Genomic DNA, 19,432 nt, shown 5'->3' with positions numbered 1-19,432 from the left:
GCCAGCTTGTTGCACGTCGATGTGGTGTGTTCCACACAAAGACACCGCACGTGAAAACCGACGAATCAGATGCAGCACTTGTGCAGCTTCTCTTCGTCCTCGGGCATAATCGAATCAGTTAACTGGCATTCTTATTGCATACTTTACATTACGAGTTGAAAGAAAACAGATTCCAAACACAGTTGCCAGCACCACGCCGCTGCTTCCTGACTGTAAACTGAAGGTTCTCTCTGTCTCCTAGGCGAGTAAGGTAAGCCGTTTCCGTGGGGACAGCTGAGAACGCATGTAGGTGGAACAGGGTAGATGAGCATGTGCGAGTGATGAGAACGGGACAGTCTGCGGAGAATGATTTTTGTAATAGATAATAGATATGGACGACGGTGGCTTTGCAAATGGATGCAGCCACGAAGAGGAGATTCCGGATATGGAAAATGAGATCGAATGTGACGAGTTCGACGAGGAGATGGACGTTGACTGTGACGGCCCCTCCCAAGTTGTGAGGAAGATGAACGGTAAGGGTAAGGCCGTTGGAAAAAACGCAAACACAAACTTTCGATTTCGTGTGTTGCCTGCACTGCACGCTTGCAGGTTGGCACTCGGAGACGTCGACTGGGAAAAAGACGAGAGAGAGACAAGGGAAAACAAACGAACCACCACCAGAGATTACACAATGGTGAGACATATGGTTCACAGCCCCGGGTTACATGTATGCATGCAGTGAGTGCAATTCAGATCGACCATATGCATGCATGGCGCGTGTTTTTCAGGATTGAAGAGAATTACGAAGTCTGCAAGGGAAGCCATGTAGCGAGAGAGACGGTTTACAGCCAGTATTGTCATTTCTGTCAAACTAGAGGTCACGTAGCTGTCAATTCTGCGAGTTTTGGGAAGGCAAGTTGATTAATTAGATTAATATTTCTTGAGATATTTTACAAGTTGGATGTAATTCAATTAAAGTTTTATTTTGATTTGTTTGGTTTATAGATCATGCACCAACATTTCAAGGGTTATTTGAAAACTCGGAGACTAGGAACGAGAGGCCAATCAAAGTTAGTATTATAGATAATAATTGGCCTATAGACTCTTCCTTCTCTCTTCTTCCTTCTTTCATGTTTGTAGTATACTGTACTGTGGCAAATGATAAACATGATTTGTGCATCAAGTGGGTAGGTGCAACTCAATTATGTCACCCTTCATACTAGCTGTACATGTTTGAAGTAGCCTAGTCTCGGTGCTCCAAGTTGCAAATTAGCATTGCAGTAGCAATGATAAGGGTTATGGTCTGTGTCTCTAGCAAGATATAAGCAATGAGCAGCAATGAGCAGCAATGATCCAAAGCGGTGAAAACAGTCACAAAAAAACGTTTTGTAAGGTCACACTTAACTCGTTTTGGCCAGCTAAGAGGTGAGGGTTTTTTGTTGCGACTTCCATTTTTCAGAAAGCTTCCCTGATAGTCATACCCTAGGAGCATGCTGTGTCTACACTACGTTCACTACTTTTTATCTTTAATTTCTGGGTACAAATTCATATAGTAATTAATTAATATAGAAGCTAATTAAATAATTAACAAACTTATAAAGTAATTGATATAAAAAGATGATGTTAATATCAAGTAGGCCCGGGATAAAAAAAATTTTCTGGTCAGATATCTGTCAGCTGCCTGGTACCATTTTCTGAGTTCATTGTTGCAACCATGTCAACTTGTCTGACGTTTGAGAGCCATTACAGTGAGTTAATAGCTACATTACAAATGATAGTCATCAAGCATTACCAGTATCAACCTTCAATGGCTTATGCTTTGGCTTCTTTACTTATGTAAGAATTCTTTTGTGTTTTTCTCAATCTGCTTGTTTGACTGATACATAAAGAATGCTTACCTTGTTGCATTCATGACGTGTACAAGATGGCCATTCAGCAATATTCCTCTTACTCACAATAGGTATCAAAAGTACCTAAATGAAGTGATAAATATTGTAGCCGAGTATACAGTTACCATATATCATTAAGTTAAGTGTGTATAGCTACTAGTAGCTAATCAAGTGTGGCTATATAACGTCACCTTTACCATGTAACTAATTCTTTTGAAACTGTGGCTTGTATAGGCTTCTTTGTTTGGAACAGGTATCACTATGAAGGTGTCCAAATCAAAGAAGATTCTGAGTACTTCGGTAAAGTAGAGAGTTTCAAATCATTGTAAGTGCTAATTAATTCTTGACGTCTTGAAAGATACATGCATCTGATCGACTAACATGATGTGCATATTTATATCATACAATGTCTATTTCATATTCTTCACTTGTTTCCTACCTCATTGTAATAGCCGTGCTGTTTGTTCCGGCCTGTAGAGCTGGTGAAAAGAAGGAGATCGGGACTAAAGGAAAACCGGTAAGCGACGGTTAGCAGTAACGAAAGCAGTTTAGTTAACTTGAAAAGAGTAGAGATAGTTGTAGGAAACAGAATTGTGGTAAGGATGTTAGTTACCTGGGGCTCAAATCAGTTCTTGTTCACATGGTCGTGCCATTGCCTAACAACCTTTTGATTGGGCCTGCGTGAGTGTGACAGGTGACAAGTTGCCATGGTATAGTATTGGGAGGGCGTGTCATTAGGTTGGTCGAGCACTACTGTAACTAACAACATGAACATAAGTGAAGATGAACTCTAGTTTCGTGTTCTTAAATAAAGTTTCTTAAAATTTGTAATCTTTGAGGTTAAATGCTTGTGTATATAATACTGTATTATGTATACATAGGGTGCTGTATGTTGTACACTCTTGTTTGTATCTCCTCGTTTGTTGGTAGTACTGCATGTTATGCATTGTATTGCAATGATTTTGCTGCACACTGGCAAGTGCATTGTTGCAGTTGCACTGCATATATGCACGTGTGTGTGTGTGTGTGTGTGTGTGTGTGTGTGTGTGTGTGTGTGTGTGCATGCGTGCGTTTGCATGTGTGTGCATGTGTGTGCGTGCGTGTGCATGCGTGCGTGCATGTGTGCGTGCATGTGTGCGTGCATGCGTGCATATGTGCGTATGTGTGCATGTGTGTGTGTGTGTGTGTGTGTGTGTGTGTGTGTGTGTGTGTGTGTGTGTGTGTGTGTGTGTGTGTGTGTGTGTGTGTGTGTGTGTGTGTGTGTGTGTGTGTGTGTGTGTGTGTTACTCAATGTCATGCAAGATGATGTTCACAGACTGACTATAATCTAGTAGAGCTAGTAGGTACCTGTAGTGCTGCTAAAGTGGGATAGCATTTTGGAGGTAGTATTATGAATGCGTAGCTGCTTTAAGTCGATCTACTGAAGTGATAATTTTGTTGCGACCTAGTAATATGCAATTGCACGGTCATCAGCAGTAATAGTTGATTTGGCATAGTCATTAGTCTATGTTTATGTGTTATGGAAAATTTATTGGTTGGCACTGATGTGTACAACATACAAGTTGATACTGTCCCTTGGTTTCCCATACATCTTTGGGGTTTGACATTGGTCCCATGGGATCGTGGACATTAATTGTACTGTGTGTGTGTGTGTGTGTGTGTGTGTGTGTGTGTGTGTGTGTGTGTGTGTGTGTGTGTGTGTGTGTGTGTGTGTGTGCATGCAGCAGCAGTATGAGCATGCATGTGCTTCGAGTGTGGGCACGCACGCACATTTCAGTTGCTTGGTAATATTATTTATTTATGCTGAAATATGGGAAATGGTGATAACTTTGTTCGAGTAAGGTGGTGACTGACTTATCTGCTTTTCATTTCTCTGAATGCCTTGGAACGCAAGGGGCGCCTTTAGTGCAGTTGAAGTTTGTAAGGAGGTGTTAGGTTTACATAGTTACATGTAGTACGTGTCTCATTGTGTGGTGAGCAAAGTACAACTATACTACGTTTGTGGTTGTGCTTGTCAATGTCTGACATGAATTATGATCAAGTTAGAGTCATGTAGACTTTGTCTTGTCTTCTAGCTTTTGCAATAATTGATTTACTCTTTGTGTTTGCAGGGAGCTACTAGTCCTGGATTCAATGTTGGAAGTCTTCTTCCTTCATTTCCAAATGCCAAAGATCTGGACTTAACACCTGAATTGAAGTCAACAGTCAGTGTCGTTATTGTTGTATTTTAGTGTACACCATTTTGTTAGATTCAACATTCAACTTACGTTGTCTAAAAATTTGACCCAAGGAATTGCAGGTACCGTTATGATATATCGCTTAACCTGGACATGCAATCCGCATCACTCATCGCTTGTTTGGTCTCTAAACTCCACCAAGATGCTTGCATGAACTATTGATAAAATGAATGGGTTTTGTCACCTTGAGCACAGCCTTAGCTATCAAAGCATGTAGTGAACAACGTTACGAAATTAGTAATAAGACACATCTGAACATTCGTCACGTGTTATACATATTTGTACAAACACATTTACGTGCTCTGCAGCTTCTTAGACAAGAAAGAATGAGGATTGACTTGCACTAGAAATGTAGTCTGTAGTTTGGTCAATATTGAACGTCAATTGACAGTCATGGCAGTGATTGGCAGTGTGGTATATATGATCCATGTGTGTACGGAGATTTGGGATTTGGGATTTGGATTTATGGATGACATGAAATATACAATGTATTGTGGTCATGCTTATTGTGGCTTGCTGCTTTTAGGCTGAGGTTACATCAAAATATAGTCAATTTTGTGTCTTTTTATTTCTAAACTTCTTTGTCTGATGCTTCATATGCTACAGAATGAAATTGAAATGCTATTAGGATTACCAACTTTTGTCTCTTTCAGAGATAGGAAAATGAAAATTTGGGTGAAATTCCATTGTCAGACATCTATTTTATTGCATGGTCTCTTGATTATTACAGTTGCTGTTGTTGGAACCATAAAATGGAAACATCATGTCATGTGTTAGCAGATGACTCAACAAACCAAAGCGACCATCAGTTTGTCTGTATTTTGTTTGTAGCCATTCCTCTCTGTTTGGTAAGGTTCAGTGACCATGGCTAGGAGATTAGTCCCAACTAAAATCATTTACATGTTAGAATGTTTGCTAGAGGTTAACAAATTTTTTAATTTATAGATTAGCAAAGAATGACTGTAATTAGAGACGGTAGTGAGTTCCAAAAAACTACAGTCTTTGAGAGGATGTTTTACCGTATTTCTTTGTTTAAACGCCGCCCCTGAATAAACGCCACAGTTAGAGCGCTAGCTAAAAAATAAATGCTGTGGCGTTTAGTCGAAGAAATACGGTAGAATGTGTACTTATGCTCTTGCAATTGACAAGTTGCTTATCAGCGAAGTTAGAAATCATAAGTTACTATGGGGTCGTTAAATTATTGACAATTTCACAACCGTACAAAGCACATGCTTTTCTGAAGCTTCCTTCTTTCTCCTGAAGCATACACAATATTGTTGGTGCACAATTTACTAGCTTGAGCGTGGTAACATCTATTAGAGTGTTGCCAATGCTTCTGCATTGATGCAGTTTTCCTTCCATTCCAGTTGACCCGCTCAAATGATGTCAGCTCGAGCTTTGGTCATTCAAGTGGAGAAAGATGAAAACATTGAGAAAAATTGTGGTAGAGACAGCTGAGCTCTTTGAACAGCTGCTGTTGTTCTAGAACAAAACCAAAATAGGCTGCCACAGTCGTACATGTTTGCAAATCCCATACATACGGGTGACTAACACCGGAACAATGCATGATGCAATTCCGACCATGGACAACAAAGAAATTAGCATAAGCCTTTTGCTATCGATCAATGTTTTATAAAGCATACAGAGGCTACCACTCTAGTGTGCGCTTTGTACGCTCGTGAAATTGTGGATAATTTTGAACAACCCCTAACTAACTGAAATTAGCTAATAAAGTTTATCAAATGTGAACTGAAATGTATGTGTTACTAATTATATTCTTTAGTTGTAGTCGTTGCTTGATGCAAGTTTTGTTTTTGTAGGTAGAGACTTTCATCATGATGTACAGAACACATTGTCAGCGAATTCTCATTGCAGTTTCAAGAGCAAATTTTGATGATGTAAGACCTCGTGAAGACTACGACTGATTCATGTGATTATGTGCTTCTAAGTTTTAATCGTTTCTGCTCTGTTTAGGTTCATAGTTTTTTGCTACACTTTTGGCAAGGACTGCCTGATCATTTACAATCTCTTCTTGAGCTAGATCTTGTCACTGACATAGTTGGCTACTGTGATTGTCTTCTTTCTAAGGTGATACATGTTAGATGCTCTGTATCTTCATCACACACACACACACACACACACCACACGCGCACACACACACACACACACACACACACACACACACACACACACACACACACACCACACACACACACACACACACACACACACACACTGCGGTCTTTGGTGGCCCATCCCAAAGGATGATGACCAGTAGCAAAAGAAACGTGTCAACAATGTACTGGCTGACGGCATTTATGTCTTTTTATGTCAGAAATTTTCATGTGACACACACACACACACACACACACACACACACACACACACACACACACACACACACACACACACACACACACACACACACCAGAAAAATATCTGTCAATTGATTATCTATTTTGTGTGTTAGGTCATTATTGCCATACTAATTGCTTCACCGTTACAAGCTCTTCCTGATAGGTCAGCTTTATTGTATAGTTTTTCATATTTTTATTACATTTTGCTTTATACTAGCCTGACTACAGTGATTCGCCAGTTTTCATGCCAGTTTCAGAAATGGTTAGATACCGCACTTTCCGGAGTGCCTGCCAAGATGTTGAAACAGAAAAAAGTTGGTAGGTATAAACATCTACTTGTCATTTATTGTTGGGTTTATGATGATTTTTGACATCTGCAGTGGCTAAGGAATTTTGTAAGTCTCTGAGGCGACAGACAGCTTTGACTGAGCTTTGTCAGGTCAACATTTTCACTTTTTGTGCAGTTGATTGTTCGAAATGTAACGTATTTTTATTTTATGGATCGATTTAGTCTGTTCGCAACATTGTTAGAAGCAGAGAGCTTATCTCTCAGATGATTTCTGATTGGAAAGAGCTAGACTTGAATTCTTTGGTTAGTCAATGCTTATGGACAATTTTTGAAAAGACTGACTCTTGCCAGGTCCCATTCAAGACGGCATATATATGTAAGTGTACAACTGTATGCTAGGCTGTGAACGTAAACGATGATGGATGGCATGTTTACTAAATTGATGACGACCTTTTAATGACTTCCATGTCTACGTTGTCAAGCTTCCCATCTGTATTCCTTAATATTGCATGTTGGACAAACAGACGTGTATATATGTTGTGTGATGTGTGTGTGTGTGTGTGTGTGTGTGTGTGTGTGTGTGTGTGTGTGTGTGTGTGTGTGTGTGTGTATGTGTATGTGTGTGTGTGTGTGTGTGTGTGTGTGTGTGTGTGTGTGTGTGTATGTGTGTGTGTGTGTGTGTGTGTGTTTGTGTGTGTGTGTGTGTGTGTGTAGCCAGCCAGCTGTAGGGAGGAAGCACAGCTTACCACCATTGGTACGAATCATGCTGGTGCTTGGTTGTGGGCAATACTGAACCCTCACCTAAGCCTCGCCATGTCATCGCATCAATTTGTATTAGCTGTAAGGCTACGGCTTGGAATTCCTCTCTTTCCTTTCCTTCTCAATCCGTGAGTGGGTTTGCGGCCATGTTCTAGATACTTTTGGCGATTATTTACTAAGTTGTGGTTATGGTCCACTCCGGATGAGACGGCATAACTTGCTTTGTGACGTCATCTTTCATGTATGTGAAATGAGAGCAACTACAGCAACAACGCTCCAGTTATGATGCCAGTCGTCCGGATGATATTTTCACCTTGAATTTTTAGAGGGCCAAGCTGCATACTTTGACATCACGGTAAGCAATAGAAGCAATAGTTTACAGCCTCTGCATATCATCAAAGCTGCTGTTAAAGCAGGTGTTGCAGCAGAACACGAGGCCAGAGTAATGGTAGTGGGAGGAGAGTTTTACCCGCTTGTTGTTGAGACTTACAGATTTGGACTCCTGCAAGTTTGCAAAAATTAAAGTTGATCTGCTCAAGAGTATCCGCCGTAACAATTTACTCATTTTCACAGATGCAGAAGAACCTGCTGCAACATCTCTCAATAAAGTTGTGGATGTTTAATGCTAGAATGATTTATCAAAGGTTACTAGTAGATACTGTTGAGGATTTTTGTGGGATCTACCTTCAGATAGTAATAATATGGTTTAGTAATTAGAGGGTTAGAAGGGGAGAATATATACTATGTTATATCATATAATATATATATATATATATATATATATATATATATATATATATATATCAGCAGCTAGAACAACACTCTTTGGCTTGTTTTTACACTTGAGTTCTAAGTTGTTCACATGGCTGATATAAAGATTCTGTTGCTACATTTCATTTTGGGATCTCCTTGACGACTAACCAAAAGTTGTTTGAGATTCTGACATCAGGCATGTGTGCAACATGACCAGTTTATACATATACATGTATAAATTATCATACTGTACATATTCATATCTACATAGTACATACGTATTCATTACTGTATGTGTGTATGGCATCGTGGAGTTACAGCAGCATAGTACTGTGGTGTACTTTATGGCAGGAATGAAGGCGCATCAGTCATTCTCTGGCAAACCACTGCATCCTAGTTGCTTGCATGCTTGTTGCAGCTCTTGCCACAGTACGTACTTGGTAATCTAGGACGAGAGAGTGGGTCTGATATTGCACAAGTCTTACTCACTCTAGACCCTTCTATGCGCAGGTTCTGCTTTTTGTCCATTATGTGTGTATGGAACATTTCTATAGACAATCAAAGCCTGCACAATCAAAGCCTGCACAAACTTTGAACTTGCAAGTTTATCTTTTAGTTTGGTTTTAGAAATATTTGCCAATAACAGTAAAGTTTGCAGTTTCTGGATGACCATAACTGGAAAATATAGTAACCCATGACTGTTTTTGGGAAAATGTGTGTGTATCAAGCTGCAGGCATGTATGTATGCATGTATGTGTGTACTGCATATGTTTCATAGTATAGATTTTGTGTATATATTGTGTTTAATTCTCCTTCTTGACGCGTTAAGACACCAGTGGGCTTACTTGGAGAGACAGCTTCTGGTTATCGAGGCTGATGTATGCTTAGCACCACCCAACACTTGGCACGCATGACAGCATGAAGAACTCGGCAACTGCTACCATACCTAACAAAAGCAGTGTCCGACAAATCGGCAAAACTTGTAGTTGTCCCCGGGCAACCACGTACTGATCTTTCAGTTGTTCATTGCTGACTATGGGTGTCCATGCAATTTCCTCCTAGACAACACTACTAGTCTATTGTGGAATTTATGCATGTGTGTGCTTGCGCGTGTGCATATGTGTCCAGCTACACAATACTGTGGCACACAAATACTCAATAGAATTCATGCATGTACAATCACAAGCTGAAACTATTAGTGACTGATTTATTATATCTGTATAGTAACTTAGTATCAATCACGACTTCAAATTGTGACAGCATCAGAAACAAACACGAACCACACACGACTGAGATGTCTACATAAGGACAACACTGGAATGACTACTATAAGTTAGAACAAAAGTCTTACAGAGCAGCAGTTGTGATATTAAGACCTCCCTTCTTCTGATTGTGGTCACACGCGTGCATACGCGAAACAAGAATGTGTTGAGGAGTGGCGTTTGCCACCACCTGGACAGATGTTTCGACCTGCTAATGATTTGATAAAGTACATGCCATGCAAGAGTTGTAGAAGAGAGGCGCACAATGACACCTCTAGAACTACAGTTACTTCTACTAAGATTGTCGAATTAACATACTCAGCACGTGCAACTATGTATTACTCACAACAGCAGTTCACACCTGTATTTTGTCATCTGATACATGTACCCAAGTACCACACTTGATCACACCATTTAGTAGCTTGATACGCCTTGTTTGGCATTTGTCTTGTTTGGCATTTGCCACCTGCCGTCTTCTTGCCACGCGTTATTATTGCTTTAGATGTAGCGGTTACAGTAGATTGACATGCCATTTTGCATCACCACGTGAAGCAGATCCATTGCACTACCTTGGTTGTCCCTGGGCAACTACACACCAATTATTCAGTTGTCCGTAAAAAATATTGGTTGTCCCGGGCCCCCAGGCTACCAATTTGTAGGACACTGAAAAGCCTCGTCCCAGAGATACCACCAGTTGTCAAGGTTGTGCCTGTACCTTGACGAACTGCCGCCAGTGGGGCTGTTCTCCAAACACCCTCCCAAGCAAGCATCAGCATGTGTTGGCTCGTTGAGGCACCACACAAGATAGAGACATAAACCAAATGCAACACAATTACTGATTTATTTCTATTGTTTCGGCTTGCTTAAGCGACGCACCGCAGACAGAAACATTTTGTATATCCGATCTGACATATGTCTTGAAACAATCCGAGGTCCAACGGCCCTTCCTTTGGATCAAATGTTCCGGTAGTCCAGCAGCTACTGCACTGGAAGCTGCCCAATGTGAAAGCTGTGGGAGGTGTATGAGTGGGAATCGATACCCACATTATCCAGTAAAGAGTGCAGTTGAGAAGAAAGTCTGTTTCTCGACAGCAGTGTTCCTGACTGGAAGCAGAAGAGTGGGGGGCCAACATCCATTAACCAGATTGCCAAATACCGCTTAAGGGCACGTATGGGGCACACAGGACCCCCTGTGGGGGCCAGTACTACATTGCAGCCTTGATGAATGGGTCTGTCTTGGACACCCGTAAGTGGAGCACCACCATGTCCTCCTTAACTGGACATCTTCCACAGAGTTTTCGCTTGTTGAAGGACGAGTCGTTTTTGCTGCTGTAAATTCTGAGACCAACATGAAATCGAAGAAGGCTGTCGTGAATGCTGCTCAATACATTAGTTTATCTCTCTGGCACAGCTGAGGCCATAGTGATGTCTTCAAACTTCTAAGGACTGGCAATGTGATCGGGCGCCGAAGTGGTCTCTTGTGGGATTTCTTTTGTGATCTCCGTATACAACGGAGAACCAACTGCAAACAGGGTGTTGTTTGGAGTAGGTCCGTGCAGCCTGCCTGGATGTGTGACAAACTGCAGATAAGTACACCCTGATAATCTCTGTTTCAACTGTTCTTACGCTGAATGCCGAGAATCTTGAAAGTGTCGCTCTGAAGCCAGCATGGGAGGTATTCCCAGCTGTTGGTAAAAGTTATTAAATTGTTTCATACCAGTAGTGTAGGCTACTCGCGTTGACGGGGCTACTGCTGCTCGTTGAAACTGCCAAACGTTGTGGTCCAGAATGATTCCCAATTGGTTGATAGTGGTGTTGGTTTTGGATCTGCCAGCGGGGCTAGGGCCTTGAACTTCTCCACCTGTCCGTGAGATAATGCATCAGTCAATGTATTATTCACACCGTGAATATGTGAGACTGAGACAGTAAAGTTTTCTTTACCTGCTATAAAGTACAGCAAATGTACGAGCTGCATGAGGTGTTTTGTCTTTGGTGGTCTTGTTTGCCAAACATATCAACTACTGCATGGTTGTCACAGTGGAAAAGCAAGGGTTTTCCGGTCCATTTAGACTCCCAGGTAGCTGCTGCGATAACAATCGCGTATAGCTCTTTCTACGCGATCGAGAACGACTTTTGCTGGTGTAGCTCCAGCCAGCGCCCGTACAGCTACCATTTGTTCCAAAGCCATGTGACATTGCCACATCAGTAAACAACTGCATCTCCGGCGACAGCTGACACAAAGTATTAAGGAAGTATGACTTCCCTGGCCAAGACGGAAGTACGCGTTGCCACCACTCAATGTCTGCGAGAGTGTCCTGTGACGAGTTTACCTGATGACTAAATCTTCTCGCGGTTGTTGCTAAATCGATTAGTCTTCTAATAAATATTTGCCTTGCCAGTAGGACCTTCCCTGCAATGGAGAGCTTGCCGATCAGCAAAAGTAGCTGGCATTTTGTGCACTTTATACGTGACTACCACTGCTGCAGTTCAGCTTCGAGATCCTCCCGTTTAGCCTGCGGAAGGCGTAGCACGTTATTGTGTAAGTCAATCTCTATACCTAAGAAAGTCAAAAATTTTGCCGTTCCTTCTACCTTCTCCAGTGCCCACTCTATACCCAGACGTTGAAGCATCACTAGTGTTGTGTCTAACATTTCTTGGCCCTCTTCTCTTGTGGCCGCTAATATCAAAAAGTTATCCAGGTAATGAATGACGTGTCAGATAGCAAACTTGACACGAAAAATCCACTACCTCGTCTAGCATTTGGGTAAACGACCACAGGGATGACCTCAAACCAAACAACAACCTCATGTGGTAGTAATGGCTGCCCTGCCAGCGTAGCCCAACAGATGCCAATCCTCTGGATGGACATGACAATGACAGAACGTGTTCTTGAAGTCAATTTTGATCATGTATGGGGATGATTGCAGCGTCTCAATCATAGCAATGGCTGTGTCCACTGATGGGTATTTCATAGTAAAATCAGTTTGGTCGAATGCGTCATTGCTGACAGATGACAGATAAGTCCCCAAGAGCTGTTTGTTTTGGCCACCACGCCCAAGCCAGAAGAAATGAAATTAGCCAGTGGAGGATGGTCATGTGGCCTGGAGAGAAAACCTTTGTCACACTTTGCTGTCAATGTCGCTGAAACAACGCGAGGATGCTGAACTGCCGACTGTAGGTTACGTGCCGAGTAGTGAAGCGTGTTGTTCTTACAACCTATTCTGAACCCTTGCTCTAAGCTCTCTAGTAACCAGTCAACCCACTGTGCAGGAGGTGGGATTGCAACAGAAAACGAAACTCTGTTACATTAAGTCTAAAGTTACTGTCCTTAAATACTTCGGCACCCCTGCTGCATTCACTGCCTCTTTGACTCACAAGCAAGGACAGCGTGTTGCCCACCACAGCGGCTACAGGTGTGGGCAAACTTGCATGTTCCTTCTCCGCAGTTGCACGTTCCGTTGTTGTAGTCTCTGCACACGCCACACGAGTTGGTGTTTGCGAGGGTGACAATGCAAGCTTTCTTGCTGGTAGGCTCTCCCGATTGACTGGAATTGTCGTTGCTCATTGGGCGGAAGGACTGTTGTCTTTTCTTGGAATCCCGACAATTAAAGCATACAGTATACAGTTCTTGCCTGGTTAGTAAAACAGATGGACCATAGTGACGTGTCTACTTTGTCCTAGAGTCATAGTGTCTCGTTCCTCTGGAGAGGCTGTTTTACGGAATGCCTTGTTGTATTGTAGCCATGCCACTATATTAAATCAACTAGTTGCTTGAGCAATTAGTAACTGGTAACCAAATAACTCAGACGTTCAACTCAGGTTACCCACTGTTAGCGATTTTGCAAACAAAGACCATGCTGTCAGCGACGAAGTAAGGTCCATCACCAAGCGGCATTGATGTTTCTGTGCTACGCTCAGACCTGCAGGGCCAACCTCTAATGCGACGTGCGACTGGTCGGTTATTGCACTGGCTGCGCACAATTGAACTGAGGCATTCAGCCAACAACTCATTGAAGTCAACAAACTTCTAAGGATCTTCCAAACCCATTTTTTAAACAGAATAGAGATCAATAGGCATACCTGTCTGTGAGTGCCACAGAGCTGGTCGCTCGATGTCCTCTTCATCTTTCAAGAGCTCCGGCATACTTGCTTCTCCTCGTGCAAACGTTAATTGTGCATTTTAATTCTGAAAAAGTGTGCTGCTGGTTTCTTGAGATTTGCTCTGCCGGAAGTCGTTGCACTTGCACACTATCTAAGTCTTCCCACAACTTTTCTGCATGCACCATCTTTGTCAACAATTCGGAGATAAACTGCTGCTGCTCTGTGGAGAACATAGGTGTTCATGCTTCCTCTTCCTTCCAATCCTGGTATTCAGCTCGTGGGAACCACCGGATACTACTCGGTCTTGGATGCTGATTGTGTACCCTCATCCACGTCTGTTCATGTCCCATTTCAATGGTTTCATAATCTCACGGCTTTTTCATCCTTCGTGCCAGTTGATACCAGGTTAAGGCTGTTCAATTCTAGCTTCGGTGTTTTACCCAACAGAGCCAAGTACTGTTGAAGTGACCAACCTGAGCAAGAAATAGCTGTGCACTTTTCCCACGGCATAGCAGAAACAGACACTACTACACTGTACAGAGTCCTATGGTCTAACCCACCAAAACACATCACTATGTACATCACAACTACCCGTACATGCTTCTTCCTTAATCCTGTAGTCATCGTATTGACATTTATTTAGCTCTGCTAAATAGTTCAATATATAGTAGGTATAAAATTGTTATTTTGTAATGTGATTGTTTCAATTGTATATTGGTACAGGTCTTGACCAGTTTCAGTGTTTGCTTGAGAATCAACTTCCATTAGAAAAATATGCTCAATGGATAGAGACTCTCATGATGGAGTTTACAGTGATGGTAAGCTTAATGTTCGAATTAGTCTAGTATTTCTGTTTATTCTGATAGCGGATCAGTTGCCATTTGTAGCTTGATTTTGCTATTGTAAGATGTAACATTGTTTTTAAAACTTTTGTTGTTTGAGTGATTGCACCCAGGAGGACTTGACTAGCAAATTTAGAGTCTTGAGTGCATGCTAATTGCTGTCACTATTCTAGTGCAATACACAGAATGTGTGGCTGCATCTGGAGATGTAACATATAGAACATGCATGTTTGACATTGCTACTTTGACATTTATGGATGGATGGATGGACAGACAGAAAGACAGACGGACAGACAGACCTTGTATAAGAAATATATGTATTGACAGACAGACAAGCAGATAAATGGATGGACAGACAGGCAGACAGGCAGATGGATGGACTCACACTGACACACACACACAGACACTGACACACAAAAAATGGACAAATGTCAAGCCCTCCACATCATTTGTGAATGACGTCAACCTTAAGGTTAGTTGTGGAGATAGCTCCCCCTGCCTCTAGAGACAGGGCCTCCATGCGCTACGTGGAGGCTTAGGGCCAGTGCTACAATCCACCTGGAGCTTGGCCAGAGTCATCCAGAGGCACTGACTATGGCGCAGCTTTGGGACTGGACACCAAGGCCCACACATACCCGTCTGCTGCATGATGTTGGGGCCAAGCCAGCGGTCATGTCCACACTGACACACACACACACACACACACACACACACACACACACACACACACACACACACACACACACACACACACACACACAACTACATGCACACACAACTACATGCACATACGTTCCGTCGCTCTGAAGCAAGTAGAACACAGCTTCATTGGTGGTTCTGTACTTGCCATCTACTTGAGTGTGGTCTTCACAGGTATTCTCAGGCACTCTTTTGTTCCTGAGCAGTTCAAGAAATCCTATGTTGTTTCCATTCTCAAGGATAAAAAGGGATATGCAACTGATCCAGACAATTATAGAGGAATTGCAATTTCTTCAACTATGTCAAAGGTCTTAGAATTGATTCTGCTGAATAAACTCAGGAACGTTTGGGATCTTGTGATCAACAATTTGGGTTAAAAGAGGTCATAGTTGCTCTGACTGTTCGTATGTTCCATGAAAAACTGTGGACTTTTATCTGTCAAAAGGAAATGATACTGTGTATGCATGTTCGTTAGAATTATCCAAAGCTTTTGACAAGGTTTCATTCTATAAGCTGTTCTGCAAACTTTTGGATATGGATGTCCCTACGTATATTATACAATTTCTTGAGGCTTGGTGTACTCATCACAGCTTACAGATAAAGTGGCAGAATGAACTATCAGAACCTTTAGGCGTACGTAATGGTGTACGTCAAGTGAGTGTGTTATCACCACTGCTGTTCAATATATATTTAGACAATTTGTTGAAGAGTTTAGAGAAATCAAATTTCGGAGCAGGAATTGGAAACCTATATGTGGGTTGCATAGTATATGCAGAATCTATTACTAATAATTAATTAATTATTATTAATATGTACAGAGTTCTCTCTTGATGGTGGTGGTTTATTGTGTAGTCAAAAGTTTTCTCATCTCGGTGTAATAATGGATACGCAAAACTCTGATGTCCTGGCTGTGGAGAGTAGAAAACAGAAAATTTTGGGGTTGTCAACTCATTAGTTGTTTGTATTGACGGAACATGTTTGAATGATAATGTGGAAGAAACTTGTGGACTTACAACTTTTCCCAATTTTATCATATGGAAGCGACTTATGGAGTATAAAGAAAATGTCTGTATCTATTTGTGTTCTGTTCTTGTCTTGTTTGTGTAGAATCTTTGTTGGTATGCTTGTATGTTACGTCTTGTGTTGCCCCTGCAAGGGAACTGCAATTGTAATTGTTGCGATAAGAAATATATTATTATTACTAGTTGTATCAGATAAGAACTACTACACACAATCATTTATAGACTGTGGTGATGTAGTCTTATGATGTTACCATTGATGCGTTTACTCTGAAAGAACCTCATATAATGATTGAAATTAACTTAATGTACTGCAGCCACATGGAATGAAAACAGTTGTTCTGGGAGGAGGCTCCTTTCATCAGAGGCTTTTATAGCATGAAATTACAGCTGTTGAGAGAAAGTTTTACTGTTATGCTAGACAGGCTTGCACTTTAATTATTGGCATTCTATTTGGTTATGAAGGTTTTGTGACCGTTAGGACTGTTCAAAAATATATTTACTTGATATTTTTGTGTAGCGTAAAAGAACTACAGATATGACATCAGAAGATACATCAAGGGAGTTCTTACTCAAGCTGTCATTTTGCACTGCTGCACTGATTAAAGATCTGACACTTCACAGCTCACCAAGCTTTGGTGAGTTAATTTCATGCTTTGTTTGGAAGTGCGAATGCTTGATAACCTGAGGCGTGAAATGCTAGGGTCAGGGTGGTCACATGAGGTACAACCATAGGACTGACTCGACAACCCTCTCCACCTCCTGCATAACACGTGGCTGAATAAATAATGAAACCTATTTATTTAATTAGTACTGGGAAGGAAAATACTTTATTTGGCAAATAGTTTGTTAGTCCATCTAGAGGTATTTTGGTACAAATTAACATACAAAATTGACATTATTACAGCAATGCTATATGCTAATAGAGAAGTGGACAAGATTTATTGAAGATTGTTTGCACAGAGAGACCAAAGAATGTGTTTGTATCATTGCTATGAGTTAAGGCACACTGCAGTATCTGTAATTGGGTATTGACAATAATCATAATGTAACAGTTCTGTTATTGTAATCGTCTGAAAGTTACTTGCAAAGCTACTGTAACTAAATAGTGTTTAATTGAAATTTAAGGCATTGGGTATGATGAACTCCTAGAACTCGTATAGATACAGTACAGTACACTAACCGTGAGCTTTTAGTCTTTTAGCTAGCTTTTGTTGTCTCATTCCATGGGCTTGTCTGATTTCAAGGAAGTGTGTCTACGTATCGGTATTACAGCCCCTAGTATAGCGTCATCAGATAATATTTCTATTGCAGTAAAACAATTTGGAAATGATTAGGTCACTACGGAAATCTGTTTTAGTATGAACTCTGGCGTGTCCAGGTGCACCCACGTTAATTACTTAAGTTAGAGTTTTAGCTGACATTTTATGTAGTTTACTGTATCTATCTGATGTCTTTGTACTAGAAAATTTACATGGAATCCATTAAATCTTTCTTTTAGTCAATACATAATGTGATGATGATCGTGTGTTTTTGTATTTGGTAATTTAACTGACTGTGTTTATCCATTTGTACAGGCTCGTACCACTTGCTGTTTACAATGTTCACTGACTACATTGCTTATGTTTGTGAGCTGCATGGGTTTGATGCTATTGAGAAAGATTTGAAAAATAGATGGAGTGCTTGCTGTGTTAAAGGTCAAGGTAGGAGTTTTGTTACTGAGTATTTAATTTATTTATATTTGTGATTAAATAGCATGTGAATGAAATGATTTAACATTTATGTAGCATATTGTCTACATGTTAGCTATACCGGTCACACTACATTCACATTCATTGACATTTTGTTTGCTGTGGTTAGTAATGTAAAGAGAATGACACACAGTGTGAATTGAAACAGAATGCACATACACTACCTGTGTTTGACCATGCAATTTGCACAATTCCTAACTACAAAATATTTTTATTGAGACCCAAAACATCGACTACTGCTTTGCCATATTACTCGACTCCCCGTTTGTGAGATTTATGCAATATGTTAGTTAGATAGAGATGCTCTAGTATCATGACTTTGCAACCTTTGACATTCAACAAATGCAGAAGTACTGTGGCATCCTAATGCAGAGCATAGTCTTATCAAGATTTGAGCAGATGTATTGATTGGCACACACACACACAGACACACACACACACACACACACACACACACACACACACACACACACACACACACACACACACACACACACCATTACCTCAATGACATGCAGGTGTGAACACATAAGCGACATTATTCATAATCCCTACCATTCAATGCAGTAAACATAGCGGTAATGTTTAGTGTGGTTAACCAGTCAGGTTTGACGTATTGTACCATTGTATCATGTCTTCCTTTAGTTTCTTCAGTCTCTAGATAGTCGTGGATACATAACACTATAACTACTACGTAGCACTATGCATGGGTGCTGGAGGGACACTCATGTTTACTGAGTAGTTATGATCGTTTCTTTAGAAGACAAAGCCCAGAAAAGAGCAAGTTCCAACCTGTCTCCTGACAGCACTGCTAGTTACACAACTGACCGTAAGCAACCACAGGAGAAACATGGTGAAGTGGCGACACACAGTACAGGCAGAAGGCGTTCATCAACATCACCACTAGTCAGCAGTATTTCACCTAATGTTCAAACGTCCACTAATCAGCCGACAGTACCCGCCCATCAGCACTATCCAGCTCCAAATAGTGGACCTGTGATGATGGGAATCCCACCCATGCAGCCCATGCAAACCTTGCAACACAATCCAGCAATTTATGGAGCTCATCAAGCTCAGCATCCTAACCAGACTTATGGGTCGGGACAGATGTATGGTTATGGAGGAATGATATATGGTGATTATGAGTCGACCATGGCACCAGCTGAAAACACTGCAATGATGTCTGATCATGCACATGGAATGATTGCACAGGGAGGATATTTCCCGCCTCAGACGGGCTTTGGACAGCCAACGCAGGGTTATCCAGATATGTTCTACGGAGCTGTTACAGAACAACATCAACTTCTTTTGTGATGTTCTGAATGCTGTGTTCAACTGTACATTGATTGCACTGCATGCTGATTACGGCCATAGATTGCATGAGTTATATGTTGCATACAATTGCTTCAACTGAAGTGGTTGAGCTGCTGTTAATTGCAAGAGAAATTACATGTAAAACAAGTTGTGAAGCATATGAATATGAATCACTGAATGA

General features: G+C 41.2%; 1 protein-coding gene across 3 annotated transcripts; it reads left to right on the top strand.

Annotated features, from left to right (window-relative positions):
• The first annotated feature begins 159 nt into the window (after nucleotides 1-159).
• LOC134181404 (transcription factor RFX4-like) lies at nucleotides 160-19,431 on the top strand. 3 transcript variants are annotated; one of them, XM_062648677.1, is made up of 18 exons: nucleotides 160-250; nucleotides 362-512; nucleotides 589-673; nucleotides 768-891; nucleotides 985-1,049; nucleotides 2,122-2,193; nucleotides 2,346-2,385; nucleotides 3,980-4,072; nucleotides 5,926-6,003; nucleotides 6,080-6,193; nucleotides 6,576-6,625; nucleotides 6,680-6,780; nucleotides 6,843-6,901; nucleotides 6,974-7,127; nucleotides 14,350-14,444; nucleotides 16,707-16,824; nucleotides 17,764-17,889; nucleotides 18,698-19,431. In XM_062648677.1, exons 2-18 carry the CDS (start codon nucleotides 371-373, stop codon nucleotides 19,249-19,251), a joined length of 2,070 nt encoding a protein of 689 aa, XP_062504661.1. In that variant the 5' UTR covers nucleotides 160-250; nucleotides 362-370; the 3' UTR covers nucleotides 19,252-19,431. The 3 variants fall into 3 exon arrangements, with proteins under 3 accessions (XP_062504661.1, XP_062504663.1, XP_062504662.1); XM_062648679.1 differs by lacking the exons at nucleotides 17,764-17,889; nucleotides 18,698-19,431 and adding an exon at nucleotides 16,890-17,175; XM_062648678.1 differs by lacking the exon at nucleotides 160-250 and having other exon boundaries at nucleotides 327-512.
• The last annotated feature ends 1 nt before the right edge of the window (nucleotide 19,432 follows it).

This window comes from Corticium candelabrum, chromosome 6, assembly GCF_963422355.1.
Source record: "Corticium candelabrum chromosome 6, ooCorCand1.1, whole genome shotgun sequence".
Taxonomy (NCBI): domain Eukaryota; kingdom Metazoa; phylum Porifera; class Homoscleromorpha; order Homosclerophorida; family Plakinidae; genus Corticium; species Corticium candelabrum.
The sequence above is the reverse complement of the archived record's forward strand: the minus strand, read 5'-3'. Positions and strand labels throughout refer to the sequence as shown.

Excerpts from the sequence above, each read along its gene's own strand:
- LOC134181404 (XM_062648677.1), top strand. The coding sequence starts at position 371 with ATGGACGACGGTGGCTTTGCAAATGGATGCAGCCACGAAGAGGAGATT. Across the intron at positions 6,004-6,079 it reads CAAGAGCAAATTTTGATGAT|GTTCATAGTTTTTTGCTACA; the intron begins GTAAGACCTCGT and ends TGCTCTGTTTAG. Across the intron at positions 17,890-18,697 it reads TTGCTGTGTTAAAGGTCAAG|AAGACAAAGCCCAGAAAAGA; the intron begins GTAGGAGTTTTG and ends TCGTTTCTTTAG.